The following is a 16,930-nucleotide window of genomic DNA, read 5'->3' as shown; positions in this document are numbered from 1 at the left end:
AATATTTATATATTTTAATTTTAATTTCATAATTTTTTTATTTTTTGAAATTATTTTGATATAAATAATGATGAGATAGTGCTTATATAATTTTTATGCCACACATCACCATGTGATTCAACTACATCAATATTGACCATCTTTGACAAATGGCTCGCGAAGATGTTATAAATTAAGCCTAATTTTTTACCTAAATAGTGTAAAAAAGAAAAAGAAAAAAAAAACGGAAGTTAAAACTAAATCCGGAAAAGTGAAAAGAATACTGGACACAGTAAAAAGCCCTCGAGTCTCTCGGCCCCGTTTATTAGAACAGATCAAGCCGACTAGCTTATCTCACTCTCCAAAGAGCTGTTCTTCTTCAAACCCTAGCCTCTATCCGGGAGCCCTTTCCAATGGCTTCGCGTCGACTCCTCTCCTCTCTCCTCCGCTCCACTTCTCGCCGATCTCTCTCCAAATCTCCCAGCCCTACCCCTCGCCTCCCGTCACCTTCCCCCACGCGCCGCCCTTTTCCTTGCCCCTACTTTCTCTCACGCGATGCTGAGTACTCTACATCTGCGGCTGCTGCCGCTTCTGCTCCATCGCAGCCTCCTCCCGCTAAGAAGGGCGGAAAAGGTAAGATCACTGATGAGTTCACTGGTGCTGGAGCCATCGGTCAGGTCTGTCAAGTGATCGGTGCCGTCGTCGATGTTAGATTCGATGAAGGTTTGCCTCCGATTTTGACGGCGCTTGAAGTGATGGACCACTCGATCCGGCTTGTGTTGGAAGTGGCTCAGCACTTGGGTGAAAACATGGTTAGGACCATTGCTATGGATGGAACGGAGGGACTCGTCAGAGGGCAGCCGGTTCTCAACACCGGATCTCCTATCACTGTAAAGTCTCTTCTCTCTTATTGTTTTCCTTTTTATCGGAGATGAAAATCTTTTTGGATTTCTTGTGTTTTGGTATTGTTTGGTGTTTGAAACTAGAAGCTTGGATATGAATAGAAATTCAGGTGAACATCTTATTCATTTTATGGATCTGAATTATGTTTTATCGGAATCTGGTCTGGAATAAGTGAAAAATTTATTATCAAAATGTTTCTCTTTTCTTAGTCCAATTTCAGTGGAATTTCTTTCGAAACGATTGTGCAGCTAATTAAAACCCATTACTTGTTCATCTGTTGGTCAACTACATACAGCTGATGTTGCCCTCTGAATTGAGAATGGTAACAAATAAATGAAGGCTCTTGTTTTGACGTATCTTACCCGTTATTTGGGTATTTTGATCAGGAACACAACGTATCTCCCTTGTTTATTGAGCTTAAAAATTTCCTCTCTGTCTTTTGGTTCTTCTTTTCATTTAGTCTTTGTTCTTTTATGGGCTTTTAACCTTTCGAAGTTGTCTAGTGATAACACTTGTTTGAATGTTGTGAACCTCTTAATCATGTTTGTTTGTTCTTGTTAGGTGCCTGTCGGTAGAGCTACTCTTGGTCGTATCATAAATGTCATTGGAGAGCCTATTGACGAGAAAGGCGAACTCAGTAAGAGACTTTCCAACTTTGTAATTTTTTGAAATGTTTACTTTATAGTGTAGAGGCGACAAAGTCTAACTGAGTTAATGCTTGACAGAAACCGACCACTTCTTGCCCATTCACAGAGAAGCACCAGCCTTTGTCGAACAAGCTACTGAACAACAGATCCTTGTCACTGGTATTAAGGTACTATTTATTGCTTGCGATTATGTATGCCTTTGATGCTGTGCTGTTTGTTTTCCCTTTGTGTGGAAAGATGCAATGCTGTTCCAGGATGAACTTGTATTCGCATATCGTGTTGTTTGAATCCAGATGAGACTTTTAGGTTCAAAACTTTATTCTCTTGCTTTATTTTACAGGTTGTTGATCTCCTTGCACCATATCAAAGAGGAGGGAAGATTGGACTTTTTGGTGGTGCTGGTGTAGGGAAGACAGTGCTTATTATGGAACTTATCAACAATGTTGCTAAAGCTCACGGTTGGTTTTACATTATATTTGTGGCTGCTTCATACTTTGTTTATTAATCTTATATTTTTCTTGCTTTGGTACATAGGTGGTTTCTCAGTGTTTGCCGGTGTTGGAGAACGTACTAGAGAGGGTAATGACTTGTATAGGGAAATGATTGAGAGTGGTGTTATTAAGCTAGGTGAAAAGCAGGTAAATGCTAAGCATACATTCATCTTGCCCCTGTTAATGTAGTTTTTACCTTACCACCATGATTTTTTATTGTCATCATTACAGGCTGATAGCAAGTGTGCTCTTGTTTATGGTCAAATGAATGAGCCCCCTGGTGCTCGTGCTCGTGTTGGCCTTACTGGTCTGACTGTTGCTGAACATTTCCGTGATGCAGAAGGGCAGGATGTGCTTCTCTTCATTGACAACATTTTCCGTTTTACTCAAGTAAGATGGTGTATTTTATAAGCTTTTGAAGCACTTAACAGTACATGTTGCGTGTTCCTGATGGTTTGGATTGTGTTTTTCCCCTCCAGGCAAACTCTGAAGTGTCTGCCTTGCTTGGTCGTATTCCATCTGCTGTCGGTTACCAACCAACCTTGGCTACTGATCTTGGAGGTCTTCAGGAACGTATTACCACCACCAAGAAAGGTTCTATCACTTCTGTTCAAGCCATATATGTGCCTGCTGATGACTTGACAGATCCAGCTCCTGCAACAACCTTTGCTCACTTGGATGCCACAACTGTGTTGTCCCGACAGGTATTGTGCACATTTGTTTTTAGCTGTTGATGAGATGATCCATCTGGTTTTACATTTTCATTGGTTGGTGCTTTTAGACTATGACACTTGCTTCCTTTTTTCTGGTTATTGTCAGATCTCTGAGCTTGGTATTTATCCTGCTGTGGATCCTTTGGATTCTACATCTCGTATGCTCTCTCCTCATATTTTGGGTGAGGAACACTACAACACTGCTCGTGGTGTCCAGAAGGTTCTCCAAAACTACAAGAACTTGCAAGATATTATTGCTATTTTGGGGATGGACGAGCTTAGTGAAGATGATAAATTAACTGTTGCACGTGCTCGTAAGATCCAAAGGTTCTTGAGCCAGCCTTTCCACGTGGCAGAAGTGTTCACTGGTGCCCCTGGCAAGTATGTGGAGTTGAAGGAGAGCATCACCAGCTTCCAGGTACAATTATATCTCTGCCCAGCTTGCTTCTATCATAGCATAGTGTGTTTAGGGCATCTAAGAGCAAGTGATTAATTTCTAATAATAGGTGGATCCATGGATTGATATCCTTTATTATTAAAATTAGTGGTGTAGCATTTAAAAGTTTTTAAATACTTCAGCTGGTGCCCTAGTATTCTGATGAGGTGTGCGTTAAATGAATAATAATCTTAAAAGTGAGCAAAATAGTGCAATGTGCTCCATGTAGTGAGTTAGGAGACAATGCTAATTTCTTGGGTTAGGTTGTAACAAGTCCACTTGTGGTTTGGATAGATATAAAGAGAGTGAATTGTCTTTAGATGTGGGATATTCTGACCCTCTTCCTTTTTTTGAGAATTCATTGGCAAGTATGTGGAGTTGACCTGATTGTAATAGGTCATATTAATGTTAATTTCTGATTACCATACATGAGTAGGCAATTAAATTGTCAGGTGTCGGTAGATGGCATTCTTCATACATAATCTTTGAATTGTATGCAGGGTGTGTTGGATGGAAAGTATGATGACCTGCCCGAGCAGTCGTTTTACATGGTTGGAGGAATCGAGGAAGTGATTGCGAAGGCAGATAAGATTGCCAAGGAATCCGCAGCCTAATCAAATCCACATACCTTAATTTCTGCCGAGTAATTTCGAAAATAATCTAGGTGGTGTTGGCAATGCCAGCAACAGACCTGTTCATTTATTTTGGGGGTTTTGTTTATGTTTAATGATGTTATTCAAGAGTGTAAAAGAGCACTTCGGCCCCGCTTTTTTCTTTGTTTAAATAAGGGAAATAGAAGGCGGATGTGTACATTTTTTTTTTGTTCGAAAACGCTGGCTGCTAAAGCCTTATCCTTTCTGACTGCCGTTTATTCGAAACTACTTCTGTTTTGAAATGCATTCGAGACTAATGTTTCCTGAACCCTTGGGGTTTCAATTTTATTGTTCTTAATGAACAAATTGGCGAATTTTATTCTCAATTTCATTGTAATTTGGCGTAATACTTTTTCATTTAGGTATGTGAACTCCGGATTTTGCAATTTGCTGATTGGCGTATAAGTAGATGGTGTAAATAAACAAGCGATCATCAAAGGAAATGGTAGCTATATATTGATACCTAAAAAAACATTTACACTTACATTTTAGAAACCAGTGAGCAAATTTTATAAAGTTTGGACAAGCATGGAACAGTGATTGGAGTGAATGGCCTGATCCAAATATCGATGCAAAAGAATGGACCGGTAGACGGAAACTCCCTTGCCCTTTGACTTTTGCCTCAGTACTCTGAGTTCCATTACTGACAGGATGATTGAAAAAGCTGCAGAAATTTTTGCTGTAGCTGCCTATGAAATTAAGACCAATGTTCCTAACAGCATACCCACCCGATGGAGGAAACTGAAGCCAGGTTTCGTCAAAATCAACACAGAAGGTTCAGCCTTGGGAAACCCGGGGTGAGCGGGAGCAGGGACGGCCGGCGTTGTGGGACGGTATTAACCTGGCACTTAAACAATTACTCAAAGTCGAAAAAGAGATGGATGCAACTGCTGTTTCCAGCAGTGGACCCTGAAGCATATATTTAGAGAAGCTGATGCCATGGCAAGGAAAGGAAGCAGTTTACAACTATCGACTTACTTGGATAATTCCCCTTTTGTGAACTCTTGTTTTATCTGTAATGAAGCTCTGAATTAGCTTCTATTTTGTTGGCTGATGCCATGCCACTGCTGCAATTATGTATCGTAACTCAGTTTGAGATATTTTAATGTAAGTACTTATTTATGGATCCAAAAAGAAAACATGAAGGTATTATTGTCACGTGTCTAAGAGTTAGGTATCGACACCTATACATTGGAGGAAGCTGTGAACTAGAACAGTATTATTGCACTTGATGATGTAGCGGTAATTTGAAATACGTTATAGCGGCTAGATGAGCTAATATTCACCTTCTTCTAATTCTATTGGGACCTCCTGTTGAAGTTGCTTTGTTTTACAAGTCAGAGAATTAGAATTTAGGGTTTAAGGTTAAAAATAGGTTAAAAATGCAATTTAGATGAGTTAGATTGTATTTTATCTTCTTTACTTAAAAAATAGATAAACTAGTCTTTTTACATTAGATCAAAAGCAATTTGATCTTTCATATTAAAAATTTTATTCATTTTTATTATTAAAAACTGACATTACGGAAAAATTAAACATTTATACGTGATGTGTTACATGTACCTCATGCTAATGTCAATGGACCAGGTTAGTGGCAAGTTTGAGGGCTGAAAATTCTAACCTTAGACATGGAGATCTATTAAAGGTTATAAATGGTTGAGTAACAGAAATAGTGGTGGAGGTTTCTTTAGGATGACTAAGGTCAACAAATAAAGATGACGTAGGATGGGATGTAGGCTGATTAGTGAGGTTTACAAATGGGGATTTTGCCATTTTCATATTACTAAATTATTTATTTTTTAAAATAAATTTAATTTCTTTAATATTTTTTATTCTCATTTTTTTTTCATAAAACTACAAAAACTTATGAAAACAATTTTATGTGTTTGATTGATTTTTTTTTCAAACAATTGAACCCAACGATTTATTTATATGATATATTTATTATTTGTCTTGAAGAATTTTATAGTTCTTTTATTTATAATACGATATTATGAGTATAGGATAGGAGCACATAATTTGAATCTATATCAAATGAGTGTCAGACAATAATTTTAATAATTATTAATAAATTTTAATAGAATTACCTCTATATTACGATTTGCAACGTACTTTAATAAATACTAATAAATTTTTAATAGAATTACATCAACTTTTGCAAAGGAATTAATTATCCGATGCAAAGAATTACACAAGCTCATTTACTTACATTAAAGAGAAAAAAAATATTATTTTAATTAAACTTATATTTTATTTCCATTAAAAAGATGAAATTTATTAAAATAATAAGAGAGCGAAAATAAAATTGCTCAAATTTTCATATTCTGTTCAAAATAAGGAAAAAGTGACATTGAGATCACTTCTATATTTCAAAATCTTAACACAAACTAGTAATGTGAATTTACCATCTCAAAGAAATGTTTGAAATCTATTCATGATAAACATATTCCGAAATTTTACATTACAACTAATAATGTAAGGCTACGCTAACCAAACAATCTCAATATTTAATTATACAAAGGAGGTTAATTAAAAGTAGGAAAAAATCGGGTAAATTATTCAAAAATGCTAAAAATTTAGAAACATTACCAGATTAGGTCGATTTTTTCAAAATTTACCGGATTAAGTCGATTTTGGAGAGAGAGAAGAAAACGCGTTCCATTGGAAGCGTTTCCCCTAACGGCTACCCCTAACGGTCGAATTCCAACAACTCCCCCCCTAAGTTTTTTCTCTATTTAAACCCCAAATTCCCACTTTTTCAATTCACTCACAACTCTCTCTCAATTCATTCTCAATCCTCTCTCAATTCTTACTCAATTCTCTCAGTTCAATCTCATTTTTTATTAAAATAGTATTAAGGTTTTTTTAATTAATTTTGTATTACGATTTTTTTTCATATTTATTGAAAGTAGTAATGACAAATTCTCTTATTCGTTATGATGACAAGAACATTTCGGCCGTTCAATTGCAAATGGTAAGAATTATTATTTTTAATTTAATTTAATTATTTTGTTGTTATATTGAAATTTAAGATTTTGTATTTTTTTATAATTAGCTGAAGATCAAATTTTGGAGATATATATTCACATTCTATCCGCTCCTCCATCGTCTTTAATCAAACCATACTTGAGAGATGCAGGATTTTTGCACGTGGCTCGTATGGGTAGGGTTATAAATTGGATCCCACACTTATAAGCACATTGGTGCAAAAATGGATACCCGAGACACATACATTCCATCTTTTATGCGGTGAGTGTACTATCACAATAGAGGACATGCAATTACAGTTCGGGTTATCAATGGATGAGTCGGTAGTGACTAGGTTAGTTGTCGCTGTCGATTAGAGAGATGTATGCAAGCAACTTTTAGGAAAGGTTCCAAACACAATATTTGGAGCCCGGATGGATATGAATTGGTTGAAAATAAATTTTGTTGGGGCTCGATGCGAAATAGAGTGAATTTGAAAGAGAACAACATGCTCAAACGTACATCATTAGGATCATTGGGGTCTCCTAATGCCCAATAAATCACGAAATCTTGTCCATTTAAGGTGGCTACTAAAACTCATGGACCTTAAAGAAGTGGGTCGACTCAGTTGGGGGTCATTCGTGTTGGCAACGTTGTACCGAGATATTTGTCGAGCGACACAACCATAGAAAATTAAAATCGGTAGTTGCATGCTCCTACTGCAATAATGGGTGTGATACCAGCTACCATTTTTACGTCATCGAGTGAACCACCCTTAAATATACCCACTTATAACAAAGTAAAATTCATTAGATAATATATTTACCATAATAAAAGTATTAAAATTTTAAATTATTGTATTAACATATTGTTTCAATAGGTGGAATTGTGGGCCGAGTTATGTGGGACCACCGGAAGAGCTTCAAGTTATACGGCTCTTGTTAGATCAACGATCAAAAGCGGAGGTATATATTTTTAAAATTTTAATTATATAATATTAACGTAGTTGATTTAAAAATTAATAGTAAATATATAATTAAGATTATTATTTTACTATAGTTTGAATGGATGTCATACTCCGATCCGAGACTTCAAGCATGTATCCCTTCCGAATTCTTAGTGAATCCTAACATCTGGCACGTGAAGGTGCCATTGGTAGTGTACACTACTGTGAAGATGCACGAATTTGATAGAGTTATGCGGTGGTTCGAGTTTAGGCAAACGATTTTATCGGTACCCCAAGGCATCAAAGATCTGTACAATATCGACTTGCAGGAAATAACCGATAAAAATTGGGTTACATTCCACGCGCAACATATCAACATTTGGAACCATAGGTACGACTTTATACCTAATCGTGAACCCAATATCGCTCGAGAATCAGCTTACAATTTAGAGTAAATGTCATGATTTAGACACCATGGCAAGTCATATATGCTATTGAAGGAGGCGAGGGGTAGGCAACGTCGTACGAGGAGGCCACGATGAGTGCTTAGGAATCCAAGGTTTGGAGCAGCTGCTGAGGCGGGTACATCATCTACACCAACGCAAGAAGAGGAACCAATGGTCACACCAGCCCCCGATCAGTATGGCTCGTTTTATTCTGCTGCTTTCACTAACCCTGTCATTTTTACACAAGCACTACATCTTGCACCACATTTTTATCTTTCTACACTATCTCCAGGTATTATTTTTGGACCACTACATCTGTCCCCACATTATTACATGCTAATTTCATTGACGTATTAGATGATGACGATTCCGACGACCATGTATATGTCAACTATGTTTGAGGCATCGACAAGAATTTCGTATTTTTTTGTCATCAGTGTATGGGACACAATATACTTATATGTCTACGCCGATAGTGTCACAAACACCCCCGAGATCATTATTCTACCAAGGTGAACCATCTTCACAACCACCTATCTGTAGAACGGATGAGACACGATGGCAACTGAGGAGCACAATGCAATCAACCATGGATAAAGGCGAAGAAGATGAGGGGCTAAAACCACAACATGTACCTGAAGGTAGAGGTGACAAAGAAGAGGAGCAACTAGGTTTACAGCTTGAACGAAGAAGAAATCCGTCTCACAACCGAAGACCACCCCGTTGTGCACACATTCTGCTCGATGACATAGATGATTTTCTTTTTGTACTTTTCATGTAAATCTTAATTGTTTAGCTAAGCTTTAGTTGATAAAATTGTACGGATATTGGATATGAATTTTTTAAAATAAATATTATTTTTGAATTGAAATTGATTGTCGTTGTCATTTTATATTGTTAAGCCAAGTTTTAGGGAGTACATCATCATTTCTTGTATAATTGTCGGAACAACCAAAATCGCCTGCGGATTGCCTACCAGTGGAACTTGCTGACATACCCCTATAAGTGTTCCCGACGCCAAACATCGGCTGGCGGAAGTTAAAATCAAAACCACTAAATGAGTGTTGTGTCAGGGCTCAGTATTCTTGGTTATCTCCAAACTTCGACTGCTGAACTTTCTGTCTACTGCGGTTGAAATCTAGGGCTGGAACCAATAAGTGTCTTCCCATTGATGATTCTAGGATACAATAACGGGAATTTCCAAACAAAGCCATGAACCCACCGCACAACTATGTCATTGGACTCTCAGCTTGCTCTTCCGTTCCAGCCTCTCGAACTAGAACATATGTCGACCTCAGACCGCATTCATCTGTGTTTGCAAACTCTGCATATAACTCGAGTATTTGTGATCCACTAGCAATACGTGCCTGGACCATTACCTTCACCCCCATTGCACCTCTGATATCGAAAGCCTCATATTTGATGGATATTTCAATGACGATACTCTCATCTGGATGGATCCAATAATTTTTTGCCTAATTCTTGCACTAAGATTCGTCAATTGTATGTTCAGGTTGAAAGCCAATCACGTTGTATTCTCTGGTGAAAAATGACCCCAATGTTGATGTCACGGATTTCACCGTCGTAATAAACAACAACATTAATTCATCCACTCATTTCAACAAAATAACTTGTTTCACATATTGAAAACAAAAACATTATGCAGAAAAATAGAGTTGTAATTATATATGAACAAAAAAAATCGAACCTTACTTGATGCAATTACGTGTTTGCTCGAAATTATGCCTTACGAAACGTCTTGCGAACTTCCTCTTCATGGGATTCAGTATGCTTGAAATTGGTTTATGGAACTGAATGCTAAAAATGATCCATTTATACAATAGGGGTGAGTGGCAAAATGGTTCACAAAATATTATCCCGGGATATTTGATGGGTGAGTGGAAACTTTGCATGGGTTGAAATTTGGAGAGTGAAAATGCTCCCTACAGGGTGCATTTTCAATGGCATGTAAAAAAATGCACTGAAAGCGCGCCCAGCTGGAGGCGTTTTCAGTGCCACGTCAGCTAAAAATGCTTCCAACTAGGCACACTTTTAGTGCATTTTTTTATATGTCACTAAAAACACGCCGTGTAGGGAGCATTTTCGCTCTCCCAATTTCAACCCTCGCAAAGTTCCCACTCACCCGTCAGATATCTCTGGAATCCCAGGATAATATTTTTTGAACATTTCGATTCAACCTCCACCTATCGTAAACTACAGGTGACCAAAACTCGATTCGATTTAAAAATTTTGAAAAATACGAACTTTGAGTTAATAGAATCAAGTAATTCGAAATTCGATTTCGAATTGAGTTAAATTTTACAATTTGAATAACAGATTGGTGTAAATATCCTTTTGGTACCTGTCAATTTTGAAAATTACCAAATTGGTCTCAAAATAATGACAAAAATTTAGAATAATTTCAAATTTTTAAAAATAATATTTTTTTTAAAACTCAATATTTATAAAAATCCTAAAATTTATATTTTCCACCAAATATAAATATTATAAAAAATTTCTAAAGAATATATAAAAATGTTAAAAATTAAAAATACCCTAAAATAATATTTTTGAGACCTAAACCCTAAACTCCCAAATCTTTACAAACCCTAAACAAAAACCCTTAAAAGTCTAAAACCCTAAACGAACCGTGGACGCGCTTTATTGACCGAGCAGGAAAGCGTGTCCAATTGGAAGCATTTTCCTACCAAATCCGCTGAAAACGCATCTAGCTGGACGCATTTTCCTTCTCTCTCCAAAATCGGCCTAATCCAATAAATTTTTTTAAAAAAATCGACTTAGTCTGATAATTTTTTAAAAAAATTTCAGCATTTTTAAGTATTTCATCCAAAAAAAAAAAACTCACCTTACTATAAAATTTTTCTATGACTGGGGCTCCAAACTCCAATTGCACCAAAATAAATAAATAAATAAAAGCTCACTTCATAGGTTAATAATAGAAAATATAAGAGCTTGCAAATTATTCTAGTTATAGAGAAAATATTTTGGTGCAATTTTATTATAATAGAAAATAATAAATAAATTAATCACTTCAATTGACATCTAAATGGAGTATAAGTTAATAATAGAAAATATTAGAGCTTGCAAATATATATATATAAGTAAATTATAATTATGATATCATTATGCATTAATGCTATATTTCTAAAAATATTTCTGCCCAAGCATTGTCAAGATAGGGTACAGGCAGATAGAGACCATTACGTGTTAAGTCTTTTTTACAAGTAAGCAATCCATATCATATGTTGAAGTATGGGGTTCTTTGGTATAATATGTAGGAGTTTGTTTGAGGAACAGATTCTCTTAGCATGAGAAGTTCACTTGGTAGAGTCACTCAAAAATGTCTTTAGAATGTATTATCATGTAATAATCGTGTAATCCCTTTTTTGGTTTAAGATATAGAAATTGTTTTTTAATTGAAGTTCTTCTTAAATTAAGATGTTTTACGTATAACTTGGATCATATTTAAAGTGAATGAAAGATAAATAAAATATTTATTACCAAATAGCTTCATAGACATATCTCATTTGATATTGGTTGTGATTAATTGAAAAATATTCTAGTTATAGAGAAAAACGAATCAAAAGAAATAACTTCTCTAAATATAAAAATTAACCATGAGTTGTAAAATTTAAAATGAGAATATGCATAATCCGAGATACATGGATAAATAGTGGAAGTATCGTATCACAGTCATAGAAAGCTTTCTTTGATGTCACCTACACTAGTAAAAGGGGGGGGGGGGTTACGCAGCAAGAACAAAGACTTTGCTTGGTATTATCAGAGGTAGTTTAATCTCTTCACTGACAAGTTTAGTTAATTTAATGATTAATGATTTTGGCGGTGAGATTAATTCCAGTGAGATAAAAAACTGTAGTGGTGATGAGCTTAGTTATTGTAGTTGTGAAATTAAACAATCTCTAATGATACACAACATAAAAACTTCTCATCAGAATTGAATTTTAGCTATCCCACCTACAAATTACAAAATTGTGGAGTTAATGATGTCAACAAATTTCCATGAAATTAAGAAATTAAAAGTAGAATAAATACTTAGAATTATATTAAAAACAATTTAATCTCCCTCAAAATAAACGAAGCAATTTACTCTGTGCTATTAGAAAGTAAGAATAAAATTATAATTGATGACAACATTTAACTATTGCCGTTATTAAATTATTAGGGTATCAGCAACTTTGTCCCTCAAAAATTAAATGAAAAAAATTTAATCTATCCACTATTTAAAAAAAAAAACAATTGAATACAACATTAAAGTGGATGTTCAATTAGGGAAGAGAGAAATTGCAGACTAGCAAAACAAAGTGGATGAGGGAAACAATATCAAATGGACTATCTTTAGGGATCTTAGAAATGACGATGCTATCCTTGTTGGTAAAAGACTAAATGCATAATCGATGTTCCAAGCAAAAATCTACCTTGTGCGATTGGTTTTAGTGTACATGAGGGAACAAAGAAATAGGAGATGCAAGCTTTTAAACAAAGAAAAAAGGTGGAACAACTTCATTTCTAGAAGATCGAAAACAAATAGGAAGCTGATCCCAACTCTAAGCACAGACCTTGGAAAGGGAGAAATATTTAGAGGGTACAATCGCAAGAAAAGCGACTAACATAGAACTCTCCTTCACTTGGCTTTGACGTACAACTTGAAAATGAGTGAGATCATTACAGGGGGCAACCAAATACAAAAGGAAATCAAAGGAAGGGCAAGAAGAGCGGCTGGCGTACAACTATCTTTCAGTTTACCTTAATCCCTTCACTTTTTAGCCTGTGGAAATTGTTGACATATAATAAAAAGTTGAATTTTTTTTTACTAATGTTTTAAAGACAACTTTTAGATATGTTTTTTAATAAAATTTTGAGATTTTTATGTTTTTATTTATATTAATTTTAAAATTTTAACAAATACAATCACTCTATTATCCTTGTTCAATTTCAAATATTATAAGAACTAAAATGCCTCAATGTGATAATAGACTAATAATAAACAGCCATCAACTAGAGCTGCATTTGTTTAACTGAAAACAGAGAAAAGTTTAGCATCCGTAGTTCTCCAACCAAAAATGTACATATCCGGTTTTTATTTCCCTTATTAAACAAGTAAAAAGGGGCCCAAGTTCTATTCCTCTTTCTCACTCTTGAATAACATCATTAAAACTTGAATAGGAAAAATATCCCAAAAAATGAACAGTCCTGTTGTTGTTGGCAACGCCAACACCGCCTCTAATTATTTTCAACATTATCGGGGAGTAAACAAAGGCATCAACATTGAAATTAATTAAGCTGCAGACTCCTTGGCAATCTTATCTGCCTTGGCAATCACTTCCTCAATACCTCCAACCATGTAAAATGACTGCTCTGGCAGGTCATCATACTTTCCATCCAACACTCCCTGCACACAGTTCAAAGATTTATATGTAAAGATTACCATCTACCAATTAACACAGACACTAAAAATGCATACTTTTCAACGCTATACTAATTTTAATAATAAAGAATATCAATCCACGGATCCACCTATCATAAGAAATTAATCACTTGCTCTTAAGATGCCATAAACACACTAATATGATGCAATAGAAGCAAGCTAGGAAGAGATATAATTGTACCTGGAAGCTGGTGATACTCTCCTTCAACTCCACATACTTGCCAGGGGCACCAGTGAACACTTCTGCCACGTGGAAAGGCTGGCTCAAGAACCTTTGGATCTTACGAGCACGAGCAACAGTTAACTTATCATCTTCACTAAGCTCGTCCATCCCCAAAATAGCAATAATATCTTGCAAGTTCTTGTAGTTTTGGAGAACCTTCTGGACACCACGAGCAGTGTTGTAGTGTTCCTCACCCAAAATATGAGGAGAGAGCATACGAGATGTAGAATCCAAAGGATCCACAGCAGGATAAATACCAAGCTCAGAGATCTGACAATAACCATAAAAAAGGAAGAAAGTGTCATAGTCTAAAAGCACCAACCAATGAAAATGTAAAACCAGATGGATCATCTCATCAACAGCTAAAAACAAATGTGCACAATACCTGTCGGGACAACACAGTTGTGGCATCCAAGTGAGCAAAGGTTGTTGCAGGAGCTGGATCTGTCAAGTCATCAGCAGGCACATATATGGCTTGAACAGAAGTGATAGAACCTTTCTTGGTGGTGGTAATACGTTCCTGAAGACCTCCAAGATCAGTAGCCAAGGTTGGTTGGTAACCGACAGCAGATGGAATACGACCTAGCAAGGCAGACACTTCAGAGTTTGCCTGAAGGGGAAAAAACAATCCAAACCATCAGGAACACGCAACATGTACTCTTTGAGTGCTTCAAAAGCTTATACAATACACCATCTTACTTGAGTAAAACGGAAAATGTTGTCAATGAAGAGAAGCACATCCTGCCCTTCTGCATCACGGAAATGTTCAGCAACAGTCAGACCAGTAAGGCCAACACGAGCACGAGCACCAGGGGGCTCATTCATTTGACCATAAACAAGAGCGCACTTGCTATCAGCCTGTAATGATGACAATAAAAATCATGGTGGTAAGGTAAAAACTACATTAACAGGGGCAAGATGAATGTATGTTTAGCATTTACCTGCTTTTCACCTAGCTTAATAACACCACTCTCAATCATTTCCCTATACAAGTCATTACCCTCTCTAGTACGTTCTCCAACACCGGCAAACACTGAGAAACCACCTATGTACCAAAGCAAGAAAAATATAAGATTAATAAACAAAGTAAGAAGCAGCCACAAATATAATGTAAAACCAACCGTGAGCTTTAGCAACATTGTTGATAAGTTCCATAATAAGCACTGTCTTCCCTACACCAGCACCACCAAAAAGTCCAATCTTCCCTCCTCTTTGATATGGTGCAAGGAGATCAACAACCTGTAAAATAAAGCAAGAGAATAAAGTTTCGAACCTAAAAGTCTCATCTGGATTCAAACAACACGATATGCGAATACAAGTTCATCCTGGAACAGCATTGCATCTTTCCACACAAAGGGAAAACAAACAGCACAGCATCAAAGGCATACATAATCGCAAGCAATAAATAGTACCTTAATACCAGTGACAAGGATCTGTTGTTCAGTAGCTTGTTCGACAAAGGCTGGTGCTTCTCTGTGAATGGGCAAGAAGTGGTCGGTTTCTGTCAAGCATTAACTCAGTTAGACTTTGTCGCCTCTACACTATAAAGTAAACATTTCAAAAAATTACAAAGTTGGAAAGTCTCTTACTGAGTTCGCCTTTCTCGTCAATAGGCTCTCCAATGACATTTATGATACGACCAAGAGTAGCTCTACCAACAGGCACCTAACAAGAACAAACATGATTAAGAGGTTCATGAAATTAAAAAAAGTGTTATCGCTAGACAACTTCTAAAGGTTAAAAAAAGCCCATAAAAGAACAATGACTAGATGAAAAGAAGAAAACCAAAAGGCCAAGAGAGAAAATTGTTAAGCTCTATAAACAAGGGAGAAACGTTAAGATCCTGATCAAAACGCCCGAGTCATGGGTAACACAAAAAAGAAAGCTTTTATTTATTACTATTATCAATTCAAAGGGCAATATCAGCAGTATGTAGTTGACCAACAGATAAATAAGTAATGAGTTCTAATTAGACGCCCAATAGGTCCGAAAGAAAATTCACTGAACTCTAGAAAGAGACATATTTGAATAAGAAATTTCTCACTTATTCCAGATCAGATTCCGATAAAATGTAATTCAGATCCATAATAAAACGAATAAGATGTTCCCCTTAATTCCAAAAATACCAAAACACAAGAAATCTTCAAAAAGATTATCAGCTCCTATAAAAATGAAAACAATAAGAATAAAAACTTTACAGTGATAGGAGATCCAGTGTTGAGAACCGGCTGCCCTCGGACCAGTCCCTCCGTTCCATCCATAGCAATGGTCCTAACCATGTTTTCACCCAAGTGCTGAGCCACTTCCAGCACAAGCCGGATCGAGTGGTCCATCACTTCAAGCGCCGTCAAAATCGGAGGCAAACCTTCATCGAATCTAACATCGACGACGGCACCGATCACTTGACAAACCTGACCGATGGCTCCAGCACCAGTGAACTCATCAGTGATCTTACCTTTTCCGCCCTTCTTAGCGGGAGGAGGCTGCGATGGAGCAGAAGCGGCAGCAGCCGCAGATGTAGAGTACTCAGCATCGCGTGAGAGAAAGTAAGGGCAAGGAAAAGGGCGGCGCGTGGGGGAAGGGGAAGGGAGGCGAGGGGTAGGGCTGGGAGATTTGGAGAGAGATCGGCGAGAAGTGGAGCGGAGGAGAGAAGAGAGGAGTCGACGCGAAGCCATTGGAAAGGGCTCCCAGATACAGGCTAGGGTTTGAAAAGTGGAGCTTTTTTGAGAGTGAGCGATCAGCTATTCCGCTTGTTTAATAGGAGAGGCTGAAAAACTTCGATACCGTATTTGTAGTGGTATATTGGTACCAATACGTATCTATACTATTAATGTATTTTGACCAACTATATTGAATTTATCAATTTTTTTAATTATTTTTTTATAATATTAAATTTAGTTCTTAATATTTATATATTTTATCAATTTGGCTCTTTTTTAATTAAATTTGACTCTTGACTTGTTAAAAATTTTTAAATTTGAACATCAAGCATTCAAAAAGAGTCGAGTTGTTGTATATTTAATGGAAATACAAATTAAAACGTTAAATTTTTAAGCATG

At 36.4% G+C, this 16,930-nt stretch overlaps 2 protein-coding genes and 1 long non-coding RNA gene across 3 annotated transcripts; 1 reads left to right on the top strand and 2 right to left on the bottom strand.

Annotated features, from left to right (window-relative positions):
* The first annotated feature begins 201 nt into the window (after nt 1–201).
* On the top strand, nt 202–4,090 carry LOC121215917 (ATP synthase subunit beta, mitochondrial). Its single transcript, XM_041090787.1, has 9 exons — nt 202–869; nt 1,444–1,519; nt 1,608–1,696; nt 1,870–1,987; nt 2,064–2,167; nt 2,252–2,410; nt 2,500–2,724; nt 2,840–3,151; nt 3,670–4,090. Exons 1-9 carry the CDS (start codon nt 393–395, stop codon nt 3,781–3,783), a joined length of 1,674 nt encoding a protein of 557 aa, XP_040946721.1. The 5' UTR covers nt 202–392; the 3' UTR covers nt 3,784–4,090.
* A 165-nt stretch (nt 4,091–4,255) lies between these two features.
* On the bottom strand, nt 4,256–5,011 carry LOC107899004 (uncharacterized). The gene is made up of 2 exons (XR_001684553.2): nt 4,801–5,011; nt 4,256–4,663 (listed from the first exon to the last, which is right to left on the bottom strand). It is a non-coding gene; the product is annotated as an uncharacterized lncRNA (long non-coding RNA).
* Nucleotides 5,012–13,198: 8,187 nt separating this feature from the next.
* On the bottom strand, nt 13,199–16,670 carry LOC107899005 (ATP synthase subunit beta, mitochondrial). Its single transcript, XM_016824592.2, has 9 exons — nt 16,070–16,670; nt 15,461–15,536; nt 15,284–15,372; nt 14,993–15,110; nt 14,813–14,916; nt 14,571–14,729; nt 14,257–14,481; nt 13,830–14,141; nt 13,199–13,612 (listed from the first exon to the last, which is right to left on the bottom strand). Exons 1-9 carry the CDS (start codon nt 16,544–16,546, stop codon nt 13,499–13,501), a joined length of 1,674 nt encoding a protein of 557 aa, XP_016680081.2. The 5' UTR covers nt 16,547–16,670; the 3' UTR covers nt 13,199–13,498.
* Between the last annotated feature and the right edge of the window lie 260 nt (nt 16,671–16,930).

This window comes from Gossypium hirsutum, chromosome D04 (genome assembly GCF_007990345.1).
Source record: "Gossypium hirsutum isolate 1008001.06 chromosome D04, Gossypium_hirsutum_v2.1, whole genome shotgun sequence".
Classification (NCBI taxonomy): domain Eukaryota; kingdom Viridiplantae; phylum Streptophyta; class Magnoliopsida; order Malvales; family Malvaceae; genus Gossypium; species Gossypium hirsutum.
This window is presented reverse-complemented; position numbering and strand designations above follow the sequence as displayed.